The sequence below is a fragment of the Mobula hypostoma genome, chromosome 19, assembly GCF_963921235.1.
Source record: "Mobula hypostoma chromosome 19, sMobHyp1.1, whole genome shotgun sequence".
Lineage (NCBI taxonomy): Eukaryota > Metazoa > Chordata > Chondrichthyes > Myliobatiformes > Myliobatidae > Mobula > Mobula hypostoma.
Window position 1 is genome coordinate 58457901 of NC_086115.1, and position 22746 is coordinate 58480646.

Below are 22746 nucleotides of genomic sequence, written 5' to 3' on the forward strand. Positions count from 1 at the left end.
TAATCAGATCGAAACTGCAGGGCAATAGTGTAAGAGTGGTGGAATAAACCTAACTAATTAAGTCCATTCAGAGCGTTAGCAAAATCATGATGGGGGCCAGCAAATGGCTGCCTGTGCTATATGGTTTCCTCTGGCTGGTGAGTCTAGATTTGTGAACATACACTCATAATAAGTAGAGGACCGTTGAGATTGAGATTGGGGGTACGATTTTTGAGCAAAGAATTGCAGGTACGATGCAGGGAGCAGTGGACACTCAGTCACTGACTACATTATATGGGGTGTTATGGGGTGTCAGGGAGGGGTAGCACCTCTGGTGGGGTAACATGTCGCGTCCTTTTCAAGGCGGTTAGTCCACCTTTGGTTCCCACCTGGCACTCAGCTCTCACCTGTGGCTCCCCGTAGCTGTTTGCATGCGACAGCGGCCACACCCCGGGCAACGGCTTCGACAAGCCGGCTAAACCAGGTGAGGGTAGCCGACGGGTCTCAAACCCTCGGTGAGATAGGGAGTTGTCTATCCCAGTATGTGAAGACAGACTCCGGCGGATTGAGCGGACGAGACCAGTGGAAGGTCCAACGGTCAAGAAGGCGGTCTCTGCAAGCGTCGTGGAACGTGTAGAGCAGGACAAGACACAGAAGACGTCCTGGTCATCCACTGCGCCTAGTCCCATCTCCAGCCGTCTCGACTCTGTCTTGCCACTGGATCCAGATGGGAATTGGGAAGAGAGAGTGAGGCTGACGCTGCACAACTCTCCCTCACTTAAATCCAAGTCACGCGCTAGTCTCGACACCATCAATAATGGTGTTGAGGTCCTCATCGACACCAACGATGGACGAACAACAACAACAACAACATTATATGCTGAAATTAATGGTGTAGGAATCAGAAAAGATATAGAAATTAGTCAGCATAGAAGACTTGAGCCACAGGACCAGCTACGAAGGTAAATGAAATCAGAAATCATCTGAGCTCTTAACGTTCCTCGTTCTTTTTGTGGCCACTTTTAATGAGCACAACAGCTATTGTTTAGCATCCACATTGGCAGGTCAGACTTTTTTATACTATGCTCCTAAACTGTGGAATTCAATACCTAAAACTAAAAAGGATGCAAACTCATTTGACACTTTTAAACATCAGCACAGAACCAATTTATTTAACCTTGCTTTTAACTAACATCTTTTGGTCTTGTATTTTCATGTTTGTACATTTATCCCAATGTAAAGCACTTTGGAATACATCATCTGGATGAAAAGTGCTCTATCAATAAAGTTATCATTATTTATTATTATTATTATTATCCATTGGGAAGTGAGAGGAAGTTGCTCAGAGAACATTGAACCTTCGGTGTCCATTTCACAGAAGAAAATAGAAAATAAAAGTTAATTCTATTTTAAGGTGCTGCATTGCCACTGATTCACTCATTTAATGTTCATCTAAAATAAATGGTATTTTCAGAAATGTTGATCAACACAGCAGGTTGATTGGAACTACTCAAATAAATGAAACATATTAGCTTCGAGACACTGCTCCCCTTTTCCAATAGTTTCTGATTTCTATTTTAACATTTTGTGTCACTTCTCTTGATTCAATGCTCAGGAGGGATCTTTACCAAAGTAATCAAGACACTCAGTTTAGATTAAGCAACATATACAAAATGCTGGAGGAACTCAGCAGGTCAGGCAGCATCTATGGAAATGAACAAACTGTTGATGTCTTGGGCCAAGATCCTTCTTCAAGACTGGAAAGGAAGGGGGAAGACACCAGAATAAAAAGGTGAGGGGAGGGGAAGGAGGCTAGCTGGAAGGTGATAGTTGAAGCCAGGTGGATGGGACACGTCAAGGGCTGAAGAAGAAGGAATCTAATGGGGAGGAGAGTGGACCATAGGAGAAAGGGAAGAAGGAGGGGACCCAGGGCAAGTAATAGGTAGAGGAGAAGAGGTAAAAGGTCAAAGTGGGGAATAGAAGAAGGGGGAAGAGGAAATTAGTTTACCAGAAGGAGAAATTGATATTCCTGCCATCAGGTTGGAGGCTACCCAAATGGAATATAAGGTGTTGCTCCTCCACCCTGAGGGTGGCCTCGCCGTGGCACAAGAGGAGGCTGTGGATCGACATGTCAGAATGGGAATCAGAATTAAAACGTTTGGCCACCAGGAAGTCTCACTTGTGGGAGATGGTGTGGAGATGCTCGACGAAGCAGTCCCCCAATTTACAACGGGTCTCACCAACATCGAGGAGGCAGCGTCAGGAACACCAGACACAATTTAAACAGTACTTCACTTGTAGAGCTTTCAGGTCTGGATAATATTACTCAGGTCAGTAAGAACAGGATGAACCAATTGAGTACTTCCTGCATTGTAAACATTCTACGTCGCAATCGGGAGCACTGATTGACGGTTTACAATATTTTTCCAACACAATTCTATAAGTCCTCAGTTTCTATTAGCAGTCATGTGTGAGACTGGATTAACAATGGAAATCGGTGAGATGAATTGCAGACACCATGAACATTTGGAACTGTTGCAAGGCATAATAAATGTACAGAAAATGATGCTACAACTGGTAGTTTAAAAAAATGTATTTATGTAATGCCGTTCACAACCTCAGGATGTCCCAGACAGCCTTACATTGCAGGAAACACCTCTGAGGTGTCAGTGTTGTGATGTAGGATTGACAGCCACAAATCCGAGCAAAGCAACCTCCCACAAACAGCAAAGTCGTTACAGTAAAAAAATCATTTTTGAATGGCATTAGTTGAGGGATAGATACGAGCTGGAATACAGAAGGAAATCCCCTATAGAATCGACATAGGGATTTTCTTTCCCGACTGTCTGAAGAATATCTGAGGTTAACAGCTCATCGGAAAGAATGGATTGCTGTCCCTTCTTTTCTAATGGGGACCTAGATATTGGCACGTCAAGACTAGGGTGAAACTTTAAAACTGGGATGGAACTTAATCATAGTACTGTTAAGCAGAAGTACTAATGCCTAACCACTGTTGGTAGTCAAATGTAAATTTGGTGCATTTTTTTTAAAAATTACATAAATTCACTACCATCACCATTAAATCCCTCTGGTTCTCTAGCCTATCATACCACTTGCCTTTTGTACTCTCTGGACCATCTCCTTTTCTCTACAGTCCAAATTGTGTTGCATTTCAAGATTTTCCTGAGACATTAGCTCTAATTCTGTCTCGGCAGATGCCCAGTGATTCCAGTATTGCGTGTGTGTGGTTTCAACTGCAGATTTAGCAGTGAAAGTGTTGCCTCTTGCACTGATTAAGATTAAAGCGGCTCACATAAATACAAATAGAATCAAGGAATAGCTCATGATAAAGAAGGCTATTTGGCCCATCAGTCTATGCCAGTTTTTCAATACAGGACGTGCAAATTTCCATAGGACCATAAGATATAGGAGCAGAATTAGGCCATTTGGCCCATTGAGCCTGTTCTGACATTTCATCATGGCTGAACCATTTCTCTCTCAGCCCCAATCTCCTGCCTTCTCTCTGTATCACTTCATACCCTGACTAATCAAGAATCTATTGACCTCTGCCTTAAATATACCCAATGACTTGGCCTCCACAGCCTCTCGTGGCAATGGATTCTACAGATTCACCACCCTCAGGCTAAAGCAATTCCTCCTCATCTCCGTTTGAAATGGACGTCCCTCTGTTTCAGGGGATACCAACCTTTTTTAGTCATGGACCAATACCATTAAGCAAGGGGTCCATGTGTCCCTGGTTGAGAACCTCTGCTCTATTCTAAGCAGGTTTATTTTGTTCATTTTGCCTCTTCGTTATTTTATTCTTAAATACCATTTCTCCTCTTCGAAACTTCTGCAAAGATCATTTTGCTGATTTCTACAGCAGCACGTACAAAATGTTGGAGGAGCTCAGCAGGCCGGGCAGCATCTATGAAGGGAAATGGACAGTCGATGTTTCAGGTTGGGATCATTCAGCATTTCCCTCCAAAGCTGCTGCCTGACCTGCCGAGTTCCTCCAGCATTTTGTCTGTGTGTTGCTCAAGATTTCCAGCATCAGCAGAGCCTCTTGTGTCTTTGTTTTGCAGATTTATTATTGTTTTATTTAGAGATACAGTGCTGAACAGGCCATTCTGACACGTCGAGCCGACCTGCGCTGTTCAGAAACTCCCGACAACCCCATTTTAACCCTAACCCAAGCACGGACAATTTACAATGACCAATTAACCCAGCCAGTATATCCTTTGACTGTGGAAGGGAAGCAGAACACCTGGAAAAACCCATACATTCCAGAGTACAGAGATTCCTTACAGAGTGTGCCAGCATTCAACCTGAACTCTGACGCCCTGAGCTGTAATAGTGTCATGCTAACCACTACACTATCGTGGCATCATTGTCAGGGTCATGGGCTAAAGAATCTGTCCCTCTAATGTAACATGCTATGTTCATAATACAGCTGCATAGATCTTGTAATCAATACTAACATTAGAGCAAACAGAAGGAACTTTCTAAACTATAAATACACTGTTTAAAAGAAATTACAATTTCCTTTGCAGAAAGGCATTTAACAAACTAAATCTCAATGCTTGGAGTGGACCTAAAGTAACTTTAATAAATTAATCTCCAATACCCTTTATCCTTTTGGAAAAGAGCAGTGTTATGTTAATACTGTAACTATGTTAATACTGCAGATTGGACAAGGGTTGTCAAATGTTCAGCTGCTGTTTATGTGGGGTAAGACTGCCATCTTCTGGCTTCCTGTTGGCACTACAGAGCTATACACTAAATGAGAGTTAACAGCAGTGAACTCGAAATATTGGAAATCTGAGGTAAAAGTAGAAGATCAATGGGTCAGGCAGCATCCATAGAAATTAACATCTCATCATTTATCAGGAGCCTTATGAAAGTTTCTAGTACTATCTCTTTTTGGTTAAGCAGTATTAATTCTGCCAAAATGCCAGCAGAGAGGTAGCTCCTAATGAATCTGAACCAAGCAACTGGCAGCATTGTGGTAGGTTTTCAGCTCCGCAACAACTATAGATGGCGTATGTGAGGAGTCCCTATTGAACTGGAGTTACTCTCCTTTCCTTTCTTCCATTGTCCACTGCCTTCTCCTCTTAGATTCCTTCCTCCTCAGCCTTTTACCTCTTATAGTCATAGTCATAGTCATACTTTATTGATCCCAGGGGGAAATTGGTTTTCATTACAGTTGTGCCATAAATAATAAATAGTAATAGAACCATAAATAGTTAAATAGTAATATGTAAATTATGCCAGTAAATTATGAAATAAGTCCAGGACCAGCCTATTGGCTCAGGGTGTCTGACTCTCCAAGGGAGGAGTTGTAAAGTTTAATGGCCACAGGCAGGAATGACTTCCTATGATGCTCTGTACTGCATCTCAGTGGAATGAGTCTCTGGCTGAATGTACTCCTGTGCCCAACCAGTACATTATGTAGTGGATGGGAGACATTGTCCAAGATGGCATGCAACTTGGACAGCATCCTCTTTTCAGACACCACCGTCAGAGAGTCCAGTTCCATCCCCACAACATCACTTGCCTTACGGATGAGTTTGTTGATTCTGTTGGTGTCTGCTACCCTCAGCCTGCTGCCCCAGCACACAACAGCAAACATGATAGCTCTGGCCACCACAGACTCGTAGAACATCCTCAGCATCGTCTGGCAGATGTTAAAGGACCTCAGTCTCCTCAGGAAATAGAGACGGCTCTGACACTTCCACCCATCACCTCCCAGTTTCTTATTTTATTTCCCCCTCCCCACTCAACCCCTTCACCTGTTCCCACCTGTCACATCCCACCCCCCACCTTCTAATGCTTGCTTCTGTCCCCTTCCTTTCCTGTCCTGCTGAACATGTTAACCGTTGATTCCTCTCCACAGACGCTGCCTGGCTTGCCGAGTTCCTCAAGAAGTTTGTCTGTGTTGCTCGAGGTTTCCAGCATCTGCAGAATCCCTATATTTTTGAACTGTTGAATTTAAGTTTCTCATATTCCTCTTTAAGGAGGTCAGTGTGGACATGGTAGAGGATTACAAATACCTGGGGATACGAATTAACAATAAACTGGACTGGTCAAAGAACACTGAGGCTGTCTACAAGAAGGGTCAGAGCTGTCTCTATTTCCTGAGGAGACGGAGGTCCTTTAACATCTGTCGGACGATGCTGAGGATGTTCTACGAGTCTGTGGTGGCCAGTGCTATCATGTTTGCTGTTGTGTGCTGGGGCAGCAGGCTGAGGGTAGCAGACACCAACAGAATCAACAAACTCATTCGTAAGGCCAGTGATGTTGTGGGGATGGAACTGGACTCTCTGATGGTGGTGTCTGAAAAGAGGATGCTGTCCAAGTTGCATGCCATCTTGGACAATGTCTCCCATCCACTACATAATGTACTGGTTGGGCACAGGAGTACATTCAGTCGGAGACTCATTCCACCGAGATGCAGCACAGAGCGTCATAAGAAGTCATTCCTGCCTGTGGCCATCAAACTTTACAACTCCTCCCTTGGAGAGTCAGACACCCTGAGCCAATAGGCTGGTCCTGGACTTATTTCCTGGCATAATTTACATATTACTATTTAACTATTTATGGGTTTTATTACTATTTATTATTTATGGTGCAACTGTAACGAAAACCAATTTCCCCCGGGATCAATAAAATATGACTATGACTAAATTAAACTATTTTAATGATTTTATATATATCTGGAAATGAAAAGATTAATGTATGAGGAGCACTTGATGGCTCTGGGCCTGTACTCACTGGAGTTTGGGAGAATGAGGAGGGTCTCATTGAAATCTATCAAATATTGAGAGGCCTGGACAGAGTAGATATGGAGAGGATGTTTACCATCGTGGGGGAGTCTAGAACAAGCGGGCACAGACACAGAAGGGAAGCATGTCCCGTTAGAACAGAGATGAGGAGGGAATTTTCTTTAGCCAGAGGGTGGTGAATCTATGGAATTCGTTGCCACAGATGGATGTGGAGGTCAAGTCATTAAGTGTATTTAAGGCGGAAGTTGATAAGTTCTTGATCGGTCGGGCTGTCAGATGTTACGAGAATGAGGTTGAGAGGGACAATAAATCAGTCATGATAAAACAGCCAAGCAGACTCAATAGGCTACATGGCCCAATTCTGCTCCTGTGTCTCATATTGTAATGAAGTCGGAATGTTTCAAATAATTTTTAGTTTTGGTAATTATTTAAATTTGAACAGTCCTGTCTCTGATTATCAGCAACATTCAGCGACGGAACGTTGTGTCAGTGTAGTCTGGGAGGGAGGCCTGACCTCAGCCTGTGACTGATGGAGCGCTCTGCTATGTGGGACAGCCACACAGCGAGGTCCCTGGGGCAGTGGGAGCTGCCCAGCAGCAAGTGCCTAGTGTGCCTGCAGACTTGGTGTGGTCCAATAAGCCAGCGGGTTGTGGATGATTGCAGAGGTGGGGTTGGTTACAACGGCGCTAAGCTTTACTCTACCACCTCTCCACCACAAATTGGCCAGCTGAAAACTGAAACTGCAGACAGCCAAGGGACCAAACCACATGCCGAGCTGAGACCATGGGTTTCCACTTTACATTTACAGATTTGTCTCCAATCTCCATTCAGTCATCCAAAGTGCCGGAACCCAATATCAACGAGACTTGAAATGTTATGGCCAAGCATTTTAATTCCCATCCCATTCCCATTCCTGCTCCTACATTTCCATCCATAGCCTCCTCTTGTGCTAAGATAAGGCCACCCTCAGGGTGGAGGGTATGCTCCAAGCCATTAGCATGAATATCAATTACTTCTTCTTGTAAACAATCCACCCAAGGGAAGGAAACAATTCAATTCCTTTCTTCCCCACTCTGATCTTCTACTTCTTCTCACCTGCCTATTACTTCCCTCTGGGTCCTCTTCTCTTTCCCTTTCTCCTACGGCCCACTCTTCTCTCCTGTCAAATTCATTCTTCTTCAGCCTTTGATTTTCCCCACCCACCTGGCTTCACCTATCACCTTTCAGCTAGCCTCCTTCCCTCCCCTCCAACCCCACCCCCCCCCACCTTTCTAATCTGGTATTTCTTTCTCAGTCCTGAAGGGTCTGGGCCGGAAACATCAACTATCTATTCATTCCCAGAGATGCTGTCTGACCTGCTGAGTTCCTCCAGTGTTTTGTTTGTGTTGGTTTGGATTTCCAGCATCTGCAGCTTTTCTCATGTTTTTGAAATGTTATGGGTGATCATCTACAGGGTACACCCTCCCTGGGCAATATTATTGCATGTCTTGGGCCTTGGGGTAGGTGCCTATCCTGGATATCACCCACAGTCTCTCTCAAAGGCCCAGTCTGGTGCACTTGCTCATTGCTTGACGATGCTCCCTGTCATTGTGTCCCTCCTCCCAGTTTCTCCTCCCACCCTCCCTTTCTCAAGCTCTTCAGCACCGATAGATCCCCCCAGATATCCAAAGACACACTACAAGAAAAATTGAAAAAGGTAAACAGAACTCGGATCCACGGCACCCACTACACCATCATGTGCCAGTTTCCAACCGCCTAAAATCGAGGAAAAGCTTTGCCACAGTGGAGGAACTACCTCACGGAACATCCCCCCGAGCATACAGGATTGACCTCCGGCAACAAACAGAAGCCAGAACCTCACCAAACAATACAGTGCAAGACCCCACAGAAATGTTACCAGGCGGGGCATTGCTTGACAGACGGAAGTGGGGCACTCTCAACAGAGCGAGAGCGGGAGTTTGTAGGACGGGAGACAATATGGTGAAGTGGGGTTTAAAGACCAGCGAATCCTGTGAGTGTGGTGAAAGGGTGCAGAACATTGAACACGTTCTGCGCAACTGCCCACTCTCACCTGATTTAGCTGACACTGACCTGCTCAACATCAACCAAACAACACGAGAGTGGCTGGCTGTCTGGTGTGACAAGCTATGATGATGAGCACCAATAGATGTTAAATGTCATTTAAGCCACCTGCTGCTCCATTTGGGGTTATGTGCGCAGGATTGCAAACTGACCCCTCCAGTGACCTTTCCTCCTCTAAACCTCCTCTGTTCTTACTAAACACATCAATCTTAGTTAGATGAAGGAGAGCAGCACAGATTTAAAACCACTCAGTACACATGTGCACCTTTCAAAATCTAACCCTACACCCCTTTCGTGAGAGGTAGAAATAGATAAGGCTGGCCAACTGGTGAAGCTGTATATTCCAATCCCCTGTACAGAGGATACGATGGATTGCAGAAACATTGATGAACTCCAACCATCCCATCAACTTTGGATGATGTAGACCGGGGGCCCCAACGGACAAGAGTAGCAGTCAAATACATTGTGTTTACCCCAAGACAGACTACAATGACCATGAAGCTCTGCACGGCACCAGTGCACATGCGTGACTTGCGCGTACGTGTACGTGTCGATTTTTTTCTACAAATCATTTTTGGCGATTCTGTTCGGGGGGGGGTGGTGTTAATCACGACCGGAATATCGGTGATAAGTGGCTAATACACTCAATTTCGTTTCTAAAAGGGTTTATCTAATGAACTTAATATTAAACACACAGCGCATATTTTCCTGGCATGAATATAGTAATAAGTCAATTATCAGGGGAGGACAGGGGAGCTTGAAGTAAGTGTTGAACGAACTTCCAGTAGAAGTGGTAGAGGCAGCTTCGATATTATCATTTAAAGAAAAATTGGATAGCTATATGGACAGGAGAGGAATGGAGGGTTATGGGCTGAGTGCAGGTCGGTAGGACTAGGTGAGAGTAGCGTTCGGCATGGACTAAAGGGCCGAGATCGCCTGTTTCCGTGTTTTAATTGTTATATGGTTATATATAAGTCACTTATAAATCAATAGCATCATAACATTTTAAGTAACATTTGGATATTAAACACACAGCACATATTTTCCCCGTATGAACATATAAAATCATTGCAACACACCAATATCGCTGAATCAGTGGGAGCCCTGGGTTTGTTTTCCTGCAACAAAACGGTCTTATCGAGGGGTGATGGGAGACAGCGATACTCGAAGGGGGTTCCTTGTGTCCAGTCTGTTCTGCAATTTAGTTTTCGTTGCATTCATTGCAGAGATATGTTGGAAATGGAAGCAACGTTTTCAGTGCTTTCGTGGCTATCTCAGGATATTTAGCCTTGACTTTGATCCACAATGCCGGCAGAGATGTTATGTCAAACATACTTTTCAGCCCGCCGTCATTTGCAAGCTTGAGGATTTGATCTCCTTCCTGCGCTGACATGGATGACGCGCGGGTAATGACCGCGTGTGTGTTCAAGCTCAACAGTGCGTGACAGGGAATGAGGAAAGGTGCAGCTGACTCATATCGCCAAATCATATCGTTTCCTCGCGGTCCGGTAGTGCATGGTGGTTGGGGACCGCTGATTTGGACGGAAGGTCATCAATGGTCTAGGCTCCACTGGGAGCTAAGAACCCAAGACAAAAGCACAAGTATACCCTGAGTGAATGCCCTGGTCACTGATCAACTGGTCACTCTTCATCTTTTATTGCTGTTGTTTCACATATTTATACGACTGCTTGTTTCATTATAACAGTGCCAGTAGCATTATCCTGTCTCACATAACCATGCACCTCATGCTTCATGTCAACCTGTTAGTCTTTAGGCCCTGCCTCTCAGGGAGTTGTGCTGATAGCAATTTGTGCTGGATCGTGACTATATGTGCTGTGCGTGACTGTAGGCACCGTGTTTTTCACTTTGGCCCCTGAGGAACAATGTTTTGTTTCGCTGTATGGTTGAATGACAATAACATGAACCTGAGACACGATTTTGACTGTATTCAAAAACTAAGCAAGATAGCAATCAGATTAACGATTAAATTATTGATATCACTTCATAAAATAAAGCACTATGCTCTGATGTGGAATAAAGTTAAAGCAGGGTTCCATACTCACATCACTGTAAAGATCAGCATTAGCCTTGGCCTTAACTAGCTGTGGTACTTCAAGAGGCAACGTGTACTTGGTTTTAGTCTTTTCGTACTGCGCTCGATAATTTAACTGAAAAGGAAGAGGTAGAGGCTCAACTTTGTAACTAAAACACAAAGCAAGTTAAACATGTCTACCAAAATGACAACGATAGCAGTAAATTGTCTCTTCACAGAGCTTTCCTGCTGAGAATCTGGAAAAAAAAGAGGAAGGAAAAAAAATTTGCATTTACCACTTTCCTTTCCAATGACTCTAAAAATGTTCCCTCAAAGACAGCGTTTTTAAAACAATTATTTTATCCCCATAGTTGACATAGGTGTCCCAAGTAACCCCATATCCAACTGTTAATTCAGTTATTTTACAATAACTTACATTACTTAGCTGCTGTGCATTAGTCCTTGCTCGAACAATCTCAGGAGTGTCTGTTACCGATGTGTAGTTCAGCTTCTCTGCGTGCTGCCTGTAGTACATCTAGGACCACACAGAAAAGCACAGAGGATAAGAGAGATGGACAGAAAGTCATTGCAGCGATAACAAGGAATAAGTTCTCGGAAAAATGTGAAGCATTTATAATTGACAAGCATACTCTGTAAGAAGAACAATTGTCCTGAAACAGCAAATGCTTAAAATATGGATTATTAAACTTTATAACAGAGAAAGAAGCCATTCGGCCCAACAGCCAGTGGAGTAAATCCTGAGGAAAACCCTAGAGCTAGAGTCCCTAAGGCAGTCCTACGTTCAGTTCAACGCTGACTGGCAACTCCTGCGACGTCGCTGGTGCCAAACTGAAATGGTCTCTGCCGTTCCTTTCAGCTGCATGGAGAGAGGGGGGCCTGCTACCTGGGCAACAGCTTGCTCTCCATATTGTACTACCCTGGTTTGCATATCATGTAGAGAGCTGGTACGCAACATCCGCGGTCCACCCAGACCAACAGAGGGCTTCAAAAACCCTTCCTAAAGAACGGCAGCCAGGACTAATTTCCTTGATGCTTACAGTAACATAACAAATGGCATATATAAATTAAACATTGCCCCTCACCACAACTTTGTAACAAGAATACTCAGTGCATTTAACACAGTTGAGTGTCTGAAGCCACATTTCTAGACCTCACTGTGTTACAAACACCCAATCTACAGACATTCGTACATACAGACAAGTTTTCGGGAAGCCAGCAGAATGGATGAAGATGGATTTGTGGGATCCCGTGGGGCCACAGGCATTCTTTTGTCACGTGGATCGTTTCGCTTCTCACCGTACCCCCACCCCGAGCCACAACGAGTAATATCAAGCTGAGTAGACTCACACACAGAGTCCATTCGGCCAACTGGTGAGCACTCTTCCCTAGCCTGCTCGCTCTCCCAGCAGAGCTGTTTCTGTGATCCTCTCTCACACACAGTGCTTTTGTGTAACATGTGGGTTCTCAGGAACAGAACGTGGGGACTGCCCACACTAAACAAAAATTGACATAAAGAAATATTTAACAAGATGGTGAACATTTTGGCCTATTAAGTGATCCCATGAAGCATATTGAAGCAGTGGAGAGAGTAGAGAGGCAGGAGCCAAAACGATTCAACGAGGGAGTTCTAGGCCTGGTGGTTGATAACACGGTTGTCAGAGTGAACAATTGAAACTGGGAATGCTCCAAAAAACATCCAAAGTAGCTGGGGTTAGGGGGGGTGGATAGAGGAACAGGATCGTCAAGAGATATTTTAGCCTATGATGACCAACATGGCTCAAATAGTCCGATAAAATTAACTATAAACATAAGAACGTCTGCAGGTGCTCAAAATCCAAAGCAACGCACACAAAATGTTGGAGGAACTCAGCAGGTCAGACAGCATCTATGGAAATGAATAAACAGTCGACGTTTCAGGGTGAGATATTTGGGCTTACTCCCGCCAAAGGTAGAAAAGGACAGTGGAACTCTGGCCTAGCAAGAACCAGCACCAAGAGAAAGTGGCACAGGTAGATTACTGAAGAAACTTACTGTTGTATTATTTAATATTTCAGTAATATTTGTATATTCTTGTGTATATATTAGTTGATTAAGGACTGTTTAAATAATTTATTATGGGTTATATGTATAAATACATGAATTGCATATGTCATCACGCTACCATGTGATACATGTGCACCTCACTTTAAGTAAACATGAAGTTAGACTCATATGTCAGACTCCCGTGTCTTCCTTTGAATTAGTTTAATGTTATGAAGTTACAAACAAAGTATTTTTACAGCAAACCTAAGACAGATACCAACCTGTTGAAGCACAGAGAGGAATGGTTGAGTTTTTTTTTTAAAAAGCAGCACTGCAACATGTTCCTTGGAAGTGAAAACACAATTGAGTTTAAAAAAAGGTAGAAAACTGAAGAATTTATGGGTTCATAATAATTAAAAAGTAGAGCAGAATTAGCTGACTACATTGGAAAGTTTGACACATTCACCAGGTAATGGGCTCACATGTACTGGGCTAATTGAACAAATGAAATAGCCAATGAGAAATGATTACAAATTTTGCTAAGTGCATTGGATTTAAGTTTCCTTCAACGTTTAACAGCTCCAACCAAGCCAGCAGAAATCAGCTTTGTTGATATTGTGAAAGTAATGCAAAAACATTTAGAACTGAAGCCATTGTTGAATGCAGAATGCTTTAGGGTTCACAAGTGGAATCAAAAGGAAGGGGAGTCCATTTCAATGTATGTGGCTGAATTGAAGAGATTGTCTGAGCATTGTCAGTTCAGTGATGGTCTTATAATGCACTGAGGGATTGTGTCATTTGTGGAATCTTACAAGAAAGCATTCAAAAACAGCTCCTAATTCAAGCACAGCTTACATTTACAGAGTACATAGCGTTTAACTGCGACGAAGGTACTCTCAAGACCATAAAGAATGATACCATTAAGAAAGTCTTTGACTACAAGTACCTCGGGTCAAGAATGATGAGTTCGGAGAAGGACATAAAGATACGGAAGGCGCTGGCGTCGAGGGCTATGAACGACATGAAGGAAATCTGGAAATCGAACCTGACCAGACGGCTTAAAAAGAGGATTTTCATAGCGGTCATAGAGTCCATTCTCACGTACGGATGTGAGACATGGACACTTACCAAGACTATGCGAAAGTTTCTGGATGGTTGCTATACACAAATGCTCCAGATGGCACTTGACGTGAGTTGGCAACAGCACATGACGAATGTCGAGCTTTATAACAACCTACTGATGCTCACCACTAAAATTGAGGCGAAAAGACTGCAACTAGTGGGGCACTGTCTACGCCACCCCAAGCTACCTGCCAGCCTAGTCATCATATGGGAGCCCAAGCAAGGGAGGATGAACCCTGGGCCCCCTCCCAAGACTACGGTCAACACGCTCCTAGAAGACAGCAGTGCAGCTAATGTAGATGAACTGAACACACTGATGAGGGAGAGGGAGAAGTGGAGAGTTCGTCATCGTGCCTGACGCCGGCCCCCTAGGCCTGAGTCGACATAGTAGTAGTAGTTACATTTAAAAGAGAAGTTGAAATTGCTCTATCAATGGAAACGGCAATTGAGTCGCAGTCAGGAATGAAACTGAGCATGAACATAATTGCAACATTTGAACAGAAACCTGCCTGTACCTGCCTCCACCTGGCTGAACAAATTACATTACCTTGTCACAGTGGCTCATATACAGCAGACCAATGCATGTTTAAAGGTGAAACTTGCAGAAAATGCAACGAAAGGACACATACAAAGAATATGTTGGGCAGATAAAAATAAACAAACTGCTCAGAGAAGAGAAAAAGATAAAAAGTCAAGTTGCAGTTTTGAGAAGACCACTAATCTGCATGCTGTGATGAAAAATCTGATAATGATGACAGTGACACCAGACTATGTAGCCTTGAGATTTACAATGAGAAAACTAACAATAGACAAGTGAACTTAATAAAAATGTTACTGGACACTGGCTCAGCTGTTTCAGTCATTCCGCAAAATAAGTTTGAACAGCATTTTGAAGATACTAAAGCCTGCAGATATTCAACTAAAAACTTATACTGGAGAAAAAAATAAGTTCTATGGGGAATGATGTTCATAACAGTGAAAGACAGCAACCAACGAGCCACATTGGGCTTGTATGTGGTAAAAGCAGGAGGGCCAGTATTGTGGGGGCGAGATTGACTGAGACGACGACAACTTGATTGGAGATCCATTCACCATTTGCATGTCACATCCCCTGCAAGGGAGTCAACTAAAAGTGAATTAAGAAAGGTGGTGGGTGATGCCACAACTGTCTCCATGCTGGACACCATGAACCAGTGTCCAACCGAGGACAAACGGGTGTTGATGCCAGCCTCTGGCTGGAAAGCATATTGGACCAAGGATATGTTAATCAGGCAGTTACTTGTGAATGAGGCTCAGTTTTAAGCTGGGAAAGAGTTCAAAGAGCTTCAGGAAAGTTGCAACCATTCAGCTTTTGTGAGTTTGAAGAATCAGAATCTACTCTGCGTGCATTAAGGTTATTGCATGAACTTCAAGTGGAAGACAAAAAGCTGCTTGTAAAAGTAGATGCAAAAACCAAAACCCATCTGGATGAATGGAAGGCCAAAAAGAAAGGAGTCAATAGGGATATGAAAATAGAGGACTTGCCAGATGATGCTGTGAATGAGAAGATCAAGAGGAGAGATCAGGTTGTAAAGGGAGAAATAGACAGATTAATAAGAGAATGAACAATGAACTATATGCACCTTCACAAGATCAAGATGCACAAACTAGAAAAAGGAAGAGGAAAGGTGCCCGAAGTTTTCAGAACCACTTTTGCAGTCTCAGAACTCAGAACTAAGTGCACCTTCCCAAGATCAGGATGCATGTCCTAGAAAGGAGAAAAAGGAAGACAAGAAGTTGAAAGAGATAGAGAAAAAGAACATGACTGAGAGAGAGAGAAAGGCACGGAAGAGAGAAGGGATGTGAGGAAAAAGAAGAGAAAGAAACAGGGCTGGGGGAGAAGTGGATCCAGAGAGAAAAGCTGAGAAAAGAACAAGAAAGGTGGCTACCATTGTCAGAACCACCTCCTGCAGGCTCTGAGTCAACTCTGTAGAGGAGGCCTCAGAACCACAAGTCTCACCTGTCAAGCAGAGCAATCCCTCTCATCAAAGAAAACATTATCCACAAGAGTAAGAAATCCTCCACAGCGATTAAATCCTTAGGCCTAAAATGGAACAATTTAAAATTTACTTAGCTGTGGATGCCGGTACATAGTAGTTGTATTTTATATTAGACTGTTATACATAGGGTGCATGTGGTGTCCAGGCAGGGGTAGCACACTGGTGAAGGGGCTTGTCATGTCCATTCTGGGGCAGCTCACTCACCTTTGATCCCCACTAGACACTCAGCTCTCACCTGTGGCTCCAAGTAGCTGTTTGCATGTGACAGTGGCCACACCCCAGCACACTGCTTCAGTAGGCTGGTAAAACTAGGTGAGGGAAGCTGGTGGCCTCATACCCCCGTAAGATGTAGACTTGCCTGGCCAAGCATGTGAAGTCGGCACTGGGCAGTTGAGACCCAAAGACCCCGAAATCGGTACTGCAACGTTCCGTGGAGAGTGAAGGGCATGACAAGGCCAGAAGATGTCATGGTCATTCACTGCAACCAAGGAAGACCCCAGTTTGTGATGCTTGTTTATATCACTGGACCCGGACTTCTGAGGTTCAGAGAGTGGAACTGCCCCAGTGCAACACTTTTCCTCTTTAAAAACTCCTGCACAGGTTTCCTATCATTGTCAGACAACTGCAACTGTATATATAGTTGAAATGCAGCCTCCTTCGATTTGGAGTTTATAGATAAGCTGCGAGGAATGTTGTGTATTTAATAGTTCAGTAATATTTGAGTAATCTTGTGTACATACTAACAAAGAAGAAAAAATCTGCAGATGCTGGAAATCCAAGCAACGCACACAAAATGCTGTCGGAACTCAGCAGGCCAGGCAGCATCTATGGAAAAAGAGTATAGTCGACGTTTCGGGCTGAGACACTTCATAGGGAAGATTTCAACTTCTTCAGGGTAGGCATCCCTGGAAGAGACTTCACAATGTAGTAATCCAAAATTTTTGAAGCATCTCGACCTGAAACGTCGACTGTATTCTTTTCCTGCCTGGCCTGCTGAGTTCCTCCAGCATTTTGTGTGTGTGTGTGTGTATTTATATTGGTTGATTAAGCATTGTTGTTCTTCTAAGTAATTCATTACAGGTTATATGTATAAATACATTAATTGCATACATAATCATGCTACCACGTCATACGTGCGTGCCTCGCTTAAGTAAACACAAAGTTAGACTCACATTTTGGACTCCTGTGTCTTCCTTTGAATTAGTTTAATGTTTTGAAGTTGCAAAACATGACACTTACATCTTTTAATGGGACCAGTTTCTTCATTGTCTCATACGAAGCTGTGATGTCAGCTGGGTAAAAGCAAAGCATTTTGTCCCCTTCCAAGCCACCTCTGTACTTCCTCTGAAAAATAAGTCAGAATTTTGCATTAAATATTATTCTTTCAAGAAGCTTGTATTTACTGGATTAGCACCAATATGGTTTTGAAAACAATCTGAGTCTGTCGATGACAAAAGCTGAATCTTGGCAGGTATCAATACATAATTCTGTGAACCGTTAATCAGCAGTGAGTGTATTGGACTCCATCAAGAAAATGAATATTTATTCTTATGTTGCATGCCAAAAAAGGTTTGATTGTTACTAAGCAATGGTATCTAACATAATAGTCAATCTTATGGTTCATAAAATATAACGATAATTACTAAAAAAAAGGTCATTCTGCAATTTGTGTTGAAGAGAAAATGCTTTCGACTGACTCCAAAGAAAGCTGGTTACAATTATTTTTACCTGATTTGTTAAATATTTTACAATATTTTGTAGTTTACAAAGTATGTCAGCAAAGGATCTTCTCTTTGACTTCTGTTAGATTTCCCTTCCCTTGTTCTCAGGTGTCAGCTTAATGGTATCCAACGGCCAGACTATCATCGCATCCCATCTTCTTGGGTGCGCTTTATATAACTCTACAGTACGGAAATCCTTGTTCATATCACTCTCTGGGTAATGAAGTTAGTCCTGAATTCTCTATTAGATTTCTTAGTCATACAGACATACACATTGGAAATAGACACTTAGCTCAAATGGTCCATGCCAACCAAGATTCCTGTCTAGGCCAGGACTATCTGCTGTCTGCCTATCTATCATTTATTTACTTATTGAGATATAGCGTGGAATTGACCTTTCCAGTCCTCCAAGCCACGCCACCCAGCAATCCCCTGATTTAACCCTAGCCTAATCACGGGTCAACTTACAGTGACCAATTAACCCACCAACCAGTACGTCTTTGGACTGTGAGAGGAAACTGGGGCATCCATAGAAAACCCACACAGTTTCAGGGAGAATGTACAACATACAGAATATACAGGGCAGTGGCAGGAATTGAACCTGCGTCACCTGTGCTGTAAAGTATTGTGCTCAGCACTACGCTGCCGTGCCACCCAAATTTCCCTGCATTTGTCCCACATCCACTGTTCCATTGGCTGCACACTGTCCAATTACACCCATGTGACCAGTTAAACTATTAACCTTCCGACCGTGGGAGGAAAACTAAAGCACATAGAGGAAGTTTACACATTCATGGGGACAACGTATGAACAGTGGCTGGAACTGAACCCAGGTCACCAGCACTGTAATAGCATTACTTATTTATTAGTTTGTTGAGAGCCAGCACTGAATAGGCACTTCCAGCCCTTCCAGCCATGCCTGATTTAACCCTGACCTAATCACGGGACAATTTACAATGACCAATTATCCTAATAATCAGTACGTCTTTGGACTGTGGGAGGAAACCGGAGCACCCGGAGGAAACCCACACATTCCACAGAGAGGACGTACAGATTCCTTACCTAGGAGTTACTTTAATGTAGTTAACTGTTAAGCAACTGTGGCTCCCCACTTACAAAAATTATTTTCTCTTTGGAAATCTGAATATTTACTTTTTTCCCATCTTTATTTGCGTGATTTGCCTCTTGCCTACATTATGAACTCTGAGCTTCTCGTGCACAAGTTTCATGCCCTTTGTACTGCAAATTTTCTGAAAATTGGCACTTAGCAATGTCTCGCAACACACATCAAATTTGCTGGTGAACGCAGCAGGCCAGGCAGCATCTCTAGAATTGCTTGAATTTCCAGCATCTGCCGAATTCCTCGTGTATGCATTTAGCAATGTCTTTTTGTTAAGTAAATGCCAACTTTGGTAAACAAGAGTTAAACTGTTGCTTGGTCAAACCAGCAGGTTTAAGTTAGAGTTAGGTCAGAATCATATGTTACTTCAAGATATTTATTTCATTATTAAATTGTTAGTTTTTTTTCTAGAATATGACTTCTGCATACACTCAATAGCTTTCCTTAAAATATAACAAGTAGATAGATATATTTGTAATCTATTCAGAATTAAAGTCATATTTACTGTAGCCAAGCACATAACAAAACTATTATAATATTTGAGACTATATTTCCTCTGTAAATTGGAATAACACACAAAAAATGCTGGAGAAAATAAGCAAGCCCTGAAGAAGGGTCTCAGCCAAAAACATCAGCTGTTTATTCATTTCCATAGATACTACCTGACCTGCTGAGTTCCTCCAGCATTTTGTGTGTGTTACTCTAGATTTCCAGCATCTGCAGAATCTCTTGTGTTTACGCCTCTGTAAACAGTTTTGGATTAGAAATCAAACAAATTAAAGTGAAATGCTATCTTGACTTAAAAGCTTGTCATCGTTCACTTGTGTTCTTTGCATTGTTTCACAAAAGGCATAAATTGACATTATTTTTTTTGAAGAGTCTTGCCATACATAAAGTTACTGTCTGTGCTGTCTATACTGTCTTTACAACTTCTAGCAGTGGTATTCAGCATAAACTGACATTGGATCTCACATAATCTGACCTCATTAACATCATTATTTAAAAGAATGGGGCTATAATTAGAAATCGTTACTGAACATAATATACATGAAATTACTTAGCAATGATAGCAATTCTGCATGGTACAAGTCATCTCAGGGTTATGAATACCTAACTTATCGACCCTGTACCTGTGAACAAGCTCCCATGATATTAAATTTAATAGTCTGTCATACGTACTGAAGCTCACTCCTATGAACAGCCAAACTAGTTTGTGTTCACTCTCTGCCTCTCCCCTCCCCCATTTTTCCCTCCTTCTTCCCTCTCTCCCTTTGCCCCTTCCCTCTCTCTCCACCTCCCTCTCCCCCTGATCCCTTCCCTCCCACCCCCTTCCCCTCTCTCCCTCCCCTTCCCCTCTCTCCCTCCCCTTCCCCTCCCTCTCCTCAATCCCTTCCCCTTCCACCCTCTCTTCCCTCCCTCCTTTCCCTCTCCTCTCCTCCCCCTCCCTTCCCTTACTTTCCCCTCTCTCTCTTTCTCCTTTCTGCTCCCTAGCAATCCCCTCCTCCCCTCCCTCTCCCTCTCTTTCCCTCTTCCCCCTCCCATTTTTGGTGATTGTTCTTTCTTGTCACACCTCTGCGTTCTTACATGTTGTTGATACCATTCATTACAACACCGTGAAGGATTGGTTGCCGTATCGTGATTTTTGTACATTTTTATGACTTGTGTTCAAATTTGGTTTGAGAATGTCTGCAAAAGCAGAGACCACTCATTACCCAGAGATGGACTGTACAACTATCAGGAAGTTTGGGAGTCCCGTACAAGTGTGTGCGACTGTAAGCCTCAGACTTCCTGAAGTGCCTCACTGCTGTCATTCCAGTGATGCTCAGATATTGTGGAATACCACCGTCCCGCAGTTCCCCAGCCATTCTGCTGCACCATGGTAATGGTGCAGGTTTACAGAGTGCACTGGAAGATCCTCCCCACACCGAGTGTTTGGCAGCAGTGAATCCCATTGCCTAGTCATTCCGAGGAAGGTCTAGGACATAAGCCCTTCAACCCACAATGTTGTGCTGACCATGTATCCTACTCTAGAAACTGCCTAGAGTTATCCTACTGTATGCCCTCTATCTTTCTAAGCTCCATGTACTATCTTTCTAAGCACTATCTAAGAGTCTCTTAAAGGACCCTATTGTATCCCGCTCCCGCACTGTCACCAGCAGTGCATTCTACGCACCCACCACCCACTCTTACCCCTGACTTCCCCTCGGTACCTACTTCGAAGCACCTTAAAACTATACCCCCTCATGTTCGCCATTTCAGCCCTGGGAAAAAGCCTCTGGCTATCCACATAATCAATGACTCTCATCATCTTATACACCTCTATCAGGTCACCTCTCATCCTCCGTCACTCCAAGGAGAAAAGGCCGAGTTTACTCTCATAAGGCACACTCTCCAATCCAGGCAACATCCTTATAAATCTCCTCTGCACTCTTTCTATAGTATCCACTATAGTATAGGCCTATAATATAGGTCTGATCAGTGAATTTAACAATGAACTTCATAATAATTAATTTTAGTGACACTCACATCACTTGCCAAACTTCCAACTTTCATACAATGCATTGTGCGCCTATCCATGCCAACGCCTTCATAGTGACCTTTCACCTGGTTTTGGTAGTTTTCTTTGTACTTGAGCTATGCAAAGGAAATAGAGCAATATATTAATGTCATGTTTTAATCACACAGTCACAAGCTACTTAACCAGCAAAACTGACTGAGAATTGTCTTACGTCAAAAGAAGAGAATTCCATTTATGGAACATTAATGCTATTACTATACTTTTTTATTTATTTATTGAGATACAGCACGGAACAAGCCCTTCTGGCCTTTCAATCCACGCTGCCCAGCAAATCCCCAGATTTAACCCTAGCCTAACCATGGAACAATTCACAAGGACCCAATTAACCTACCAACACGTAGGTCTTTGGACTGTGGGAGAAAACCGTAGTACCGGAAGAAACGCCTGTGGTCTCGGCGAGAACATACAAACTCCTCATAGGCAGTGGTGGGATTTGAACCCGGGTTCCTGGTACCGTTGAGCGTTGTGCTAACCACTACACTACCTTATGCATTAATGTTAATATCAAAACTGAGAATGGCAGAAATAATCCAACATCTGTAGAGGGAGAAATACTTAAATATTCTGGGCATTCACGTTTCAGCAGAATTGGGTTGAAAATTAACAATGCTTTAAGTTACAGGGGGGTGGAGAGGACAAAGAAAGGGTATATTTGTGTAGAAGATCTGGAGAGAGTGAATGACATACGTATTGGTAGTGCTGGCTGTAAGGGCGTAATGAGGATGTGTTAACTTTGGGTGATTTGTCTGGAAGAAGTGAAACAAGAGAATATAAACCAAGCAGGAAACTAAATGCAGCTTCAGATAACCAGCCTTTCCAGTTTGTGTCAGAACAGACCAGTTCCTGCAATTCCTTTCTCTTTCTCCCTGTCTTTGTTTTGTTTTAATCACCCTCCAGTTCCATCTCCTCCAGACACATCTCTTCCCCTCTCTCAATCTAGTTAACTTTCTGGTCAATGGCAAAACCAAGAACATTAATGGTGGGGAATTCAATTATAGCAATGGCACTGAGCATCAAAAGAATGTGGTCTGATCACTTCTTGGTGAACTATCCAACAGCTTTGCACGTGTAATATGACTACCACTTAGAATATTATTACTTGTCAATATAATTGCAGGAGTCCAGATACTGAAGGATGTTTACTGAATTGGTCTGCAATAATAGTAACTGTTTAAATCATGGGTTCCCAACTTGGGGTCCACAGATCCCTCGGTTAATGGTGGGGGTCCAGAGCATGCAAAGTA

General features: G+C 43.1%; 1 protein-coding gene across 2 annotated transcripts in view; it reads right to left on the reverse strand.

The window, feature by feature from the left end:
- Positions 1-22746, reverse strand: part of nrap (nebulin-related anchoring protein) — a 119342-nt gene that overhangs the window by 68003 nt on the left and 28593 nt on the right. For both annotated transcript variants that reach the window (XM_063071983.1, XM_063071982.1), the window contains exons 11-14: positions 21451-21558; positions 17323-17427; positions 11316-11414; positions 10911-11015 (exon numbers count right to left, since the gene is read on the reverse strand). In XM_063071983.1, the coding sequence (XP_062928053.1) occupies positions 10911-11015; positions 11316-11414; positions 17323-17427; positions 21451-21558 (417 nt within the window). The remainder of the gene's footprint in view (positions 1-10910; positions 11016-11315; positions 11415-17322; positions 17428-21450; positions 21559-22746) is intronic.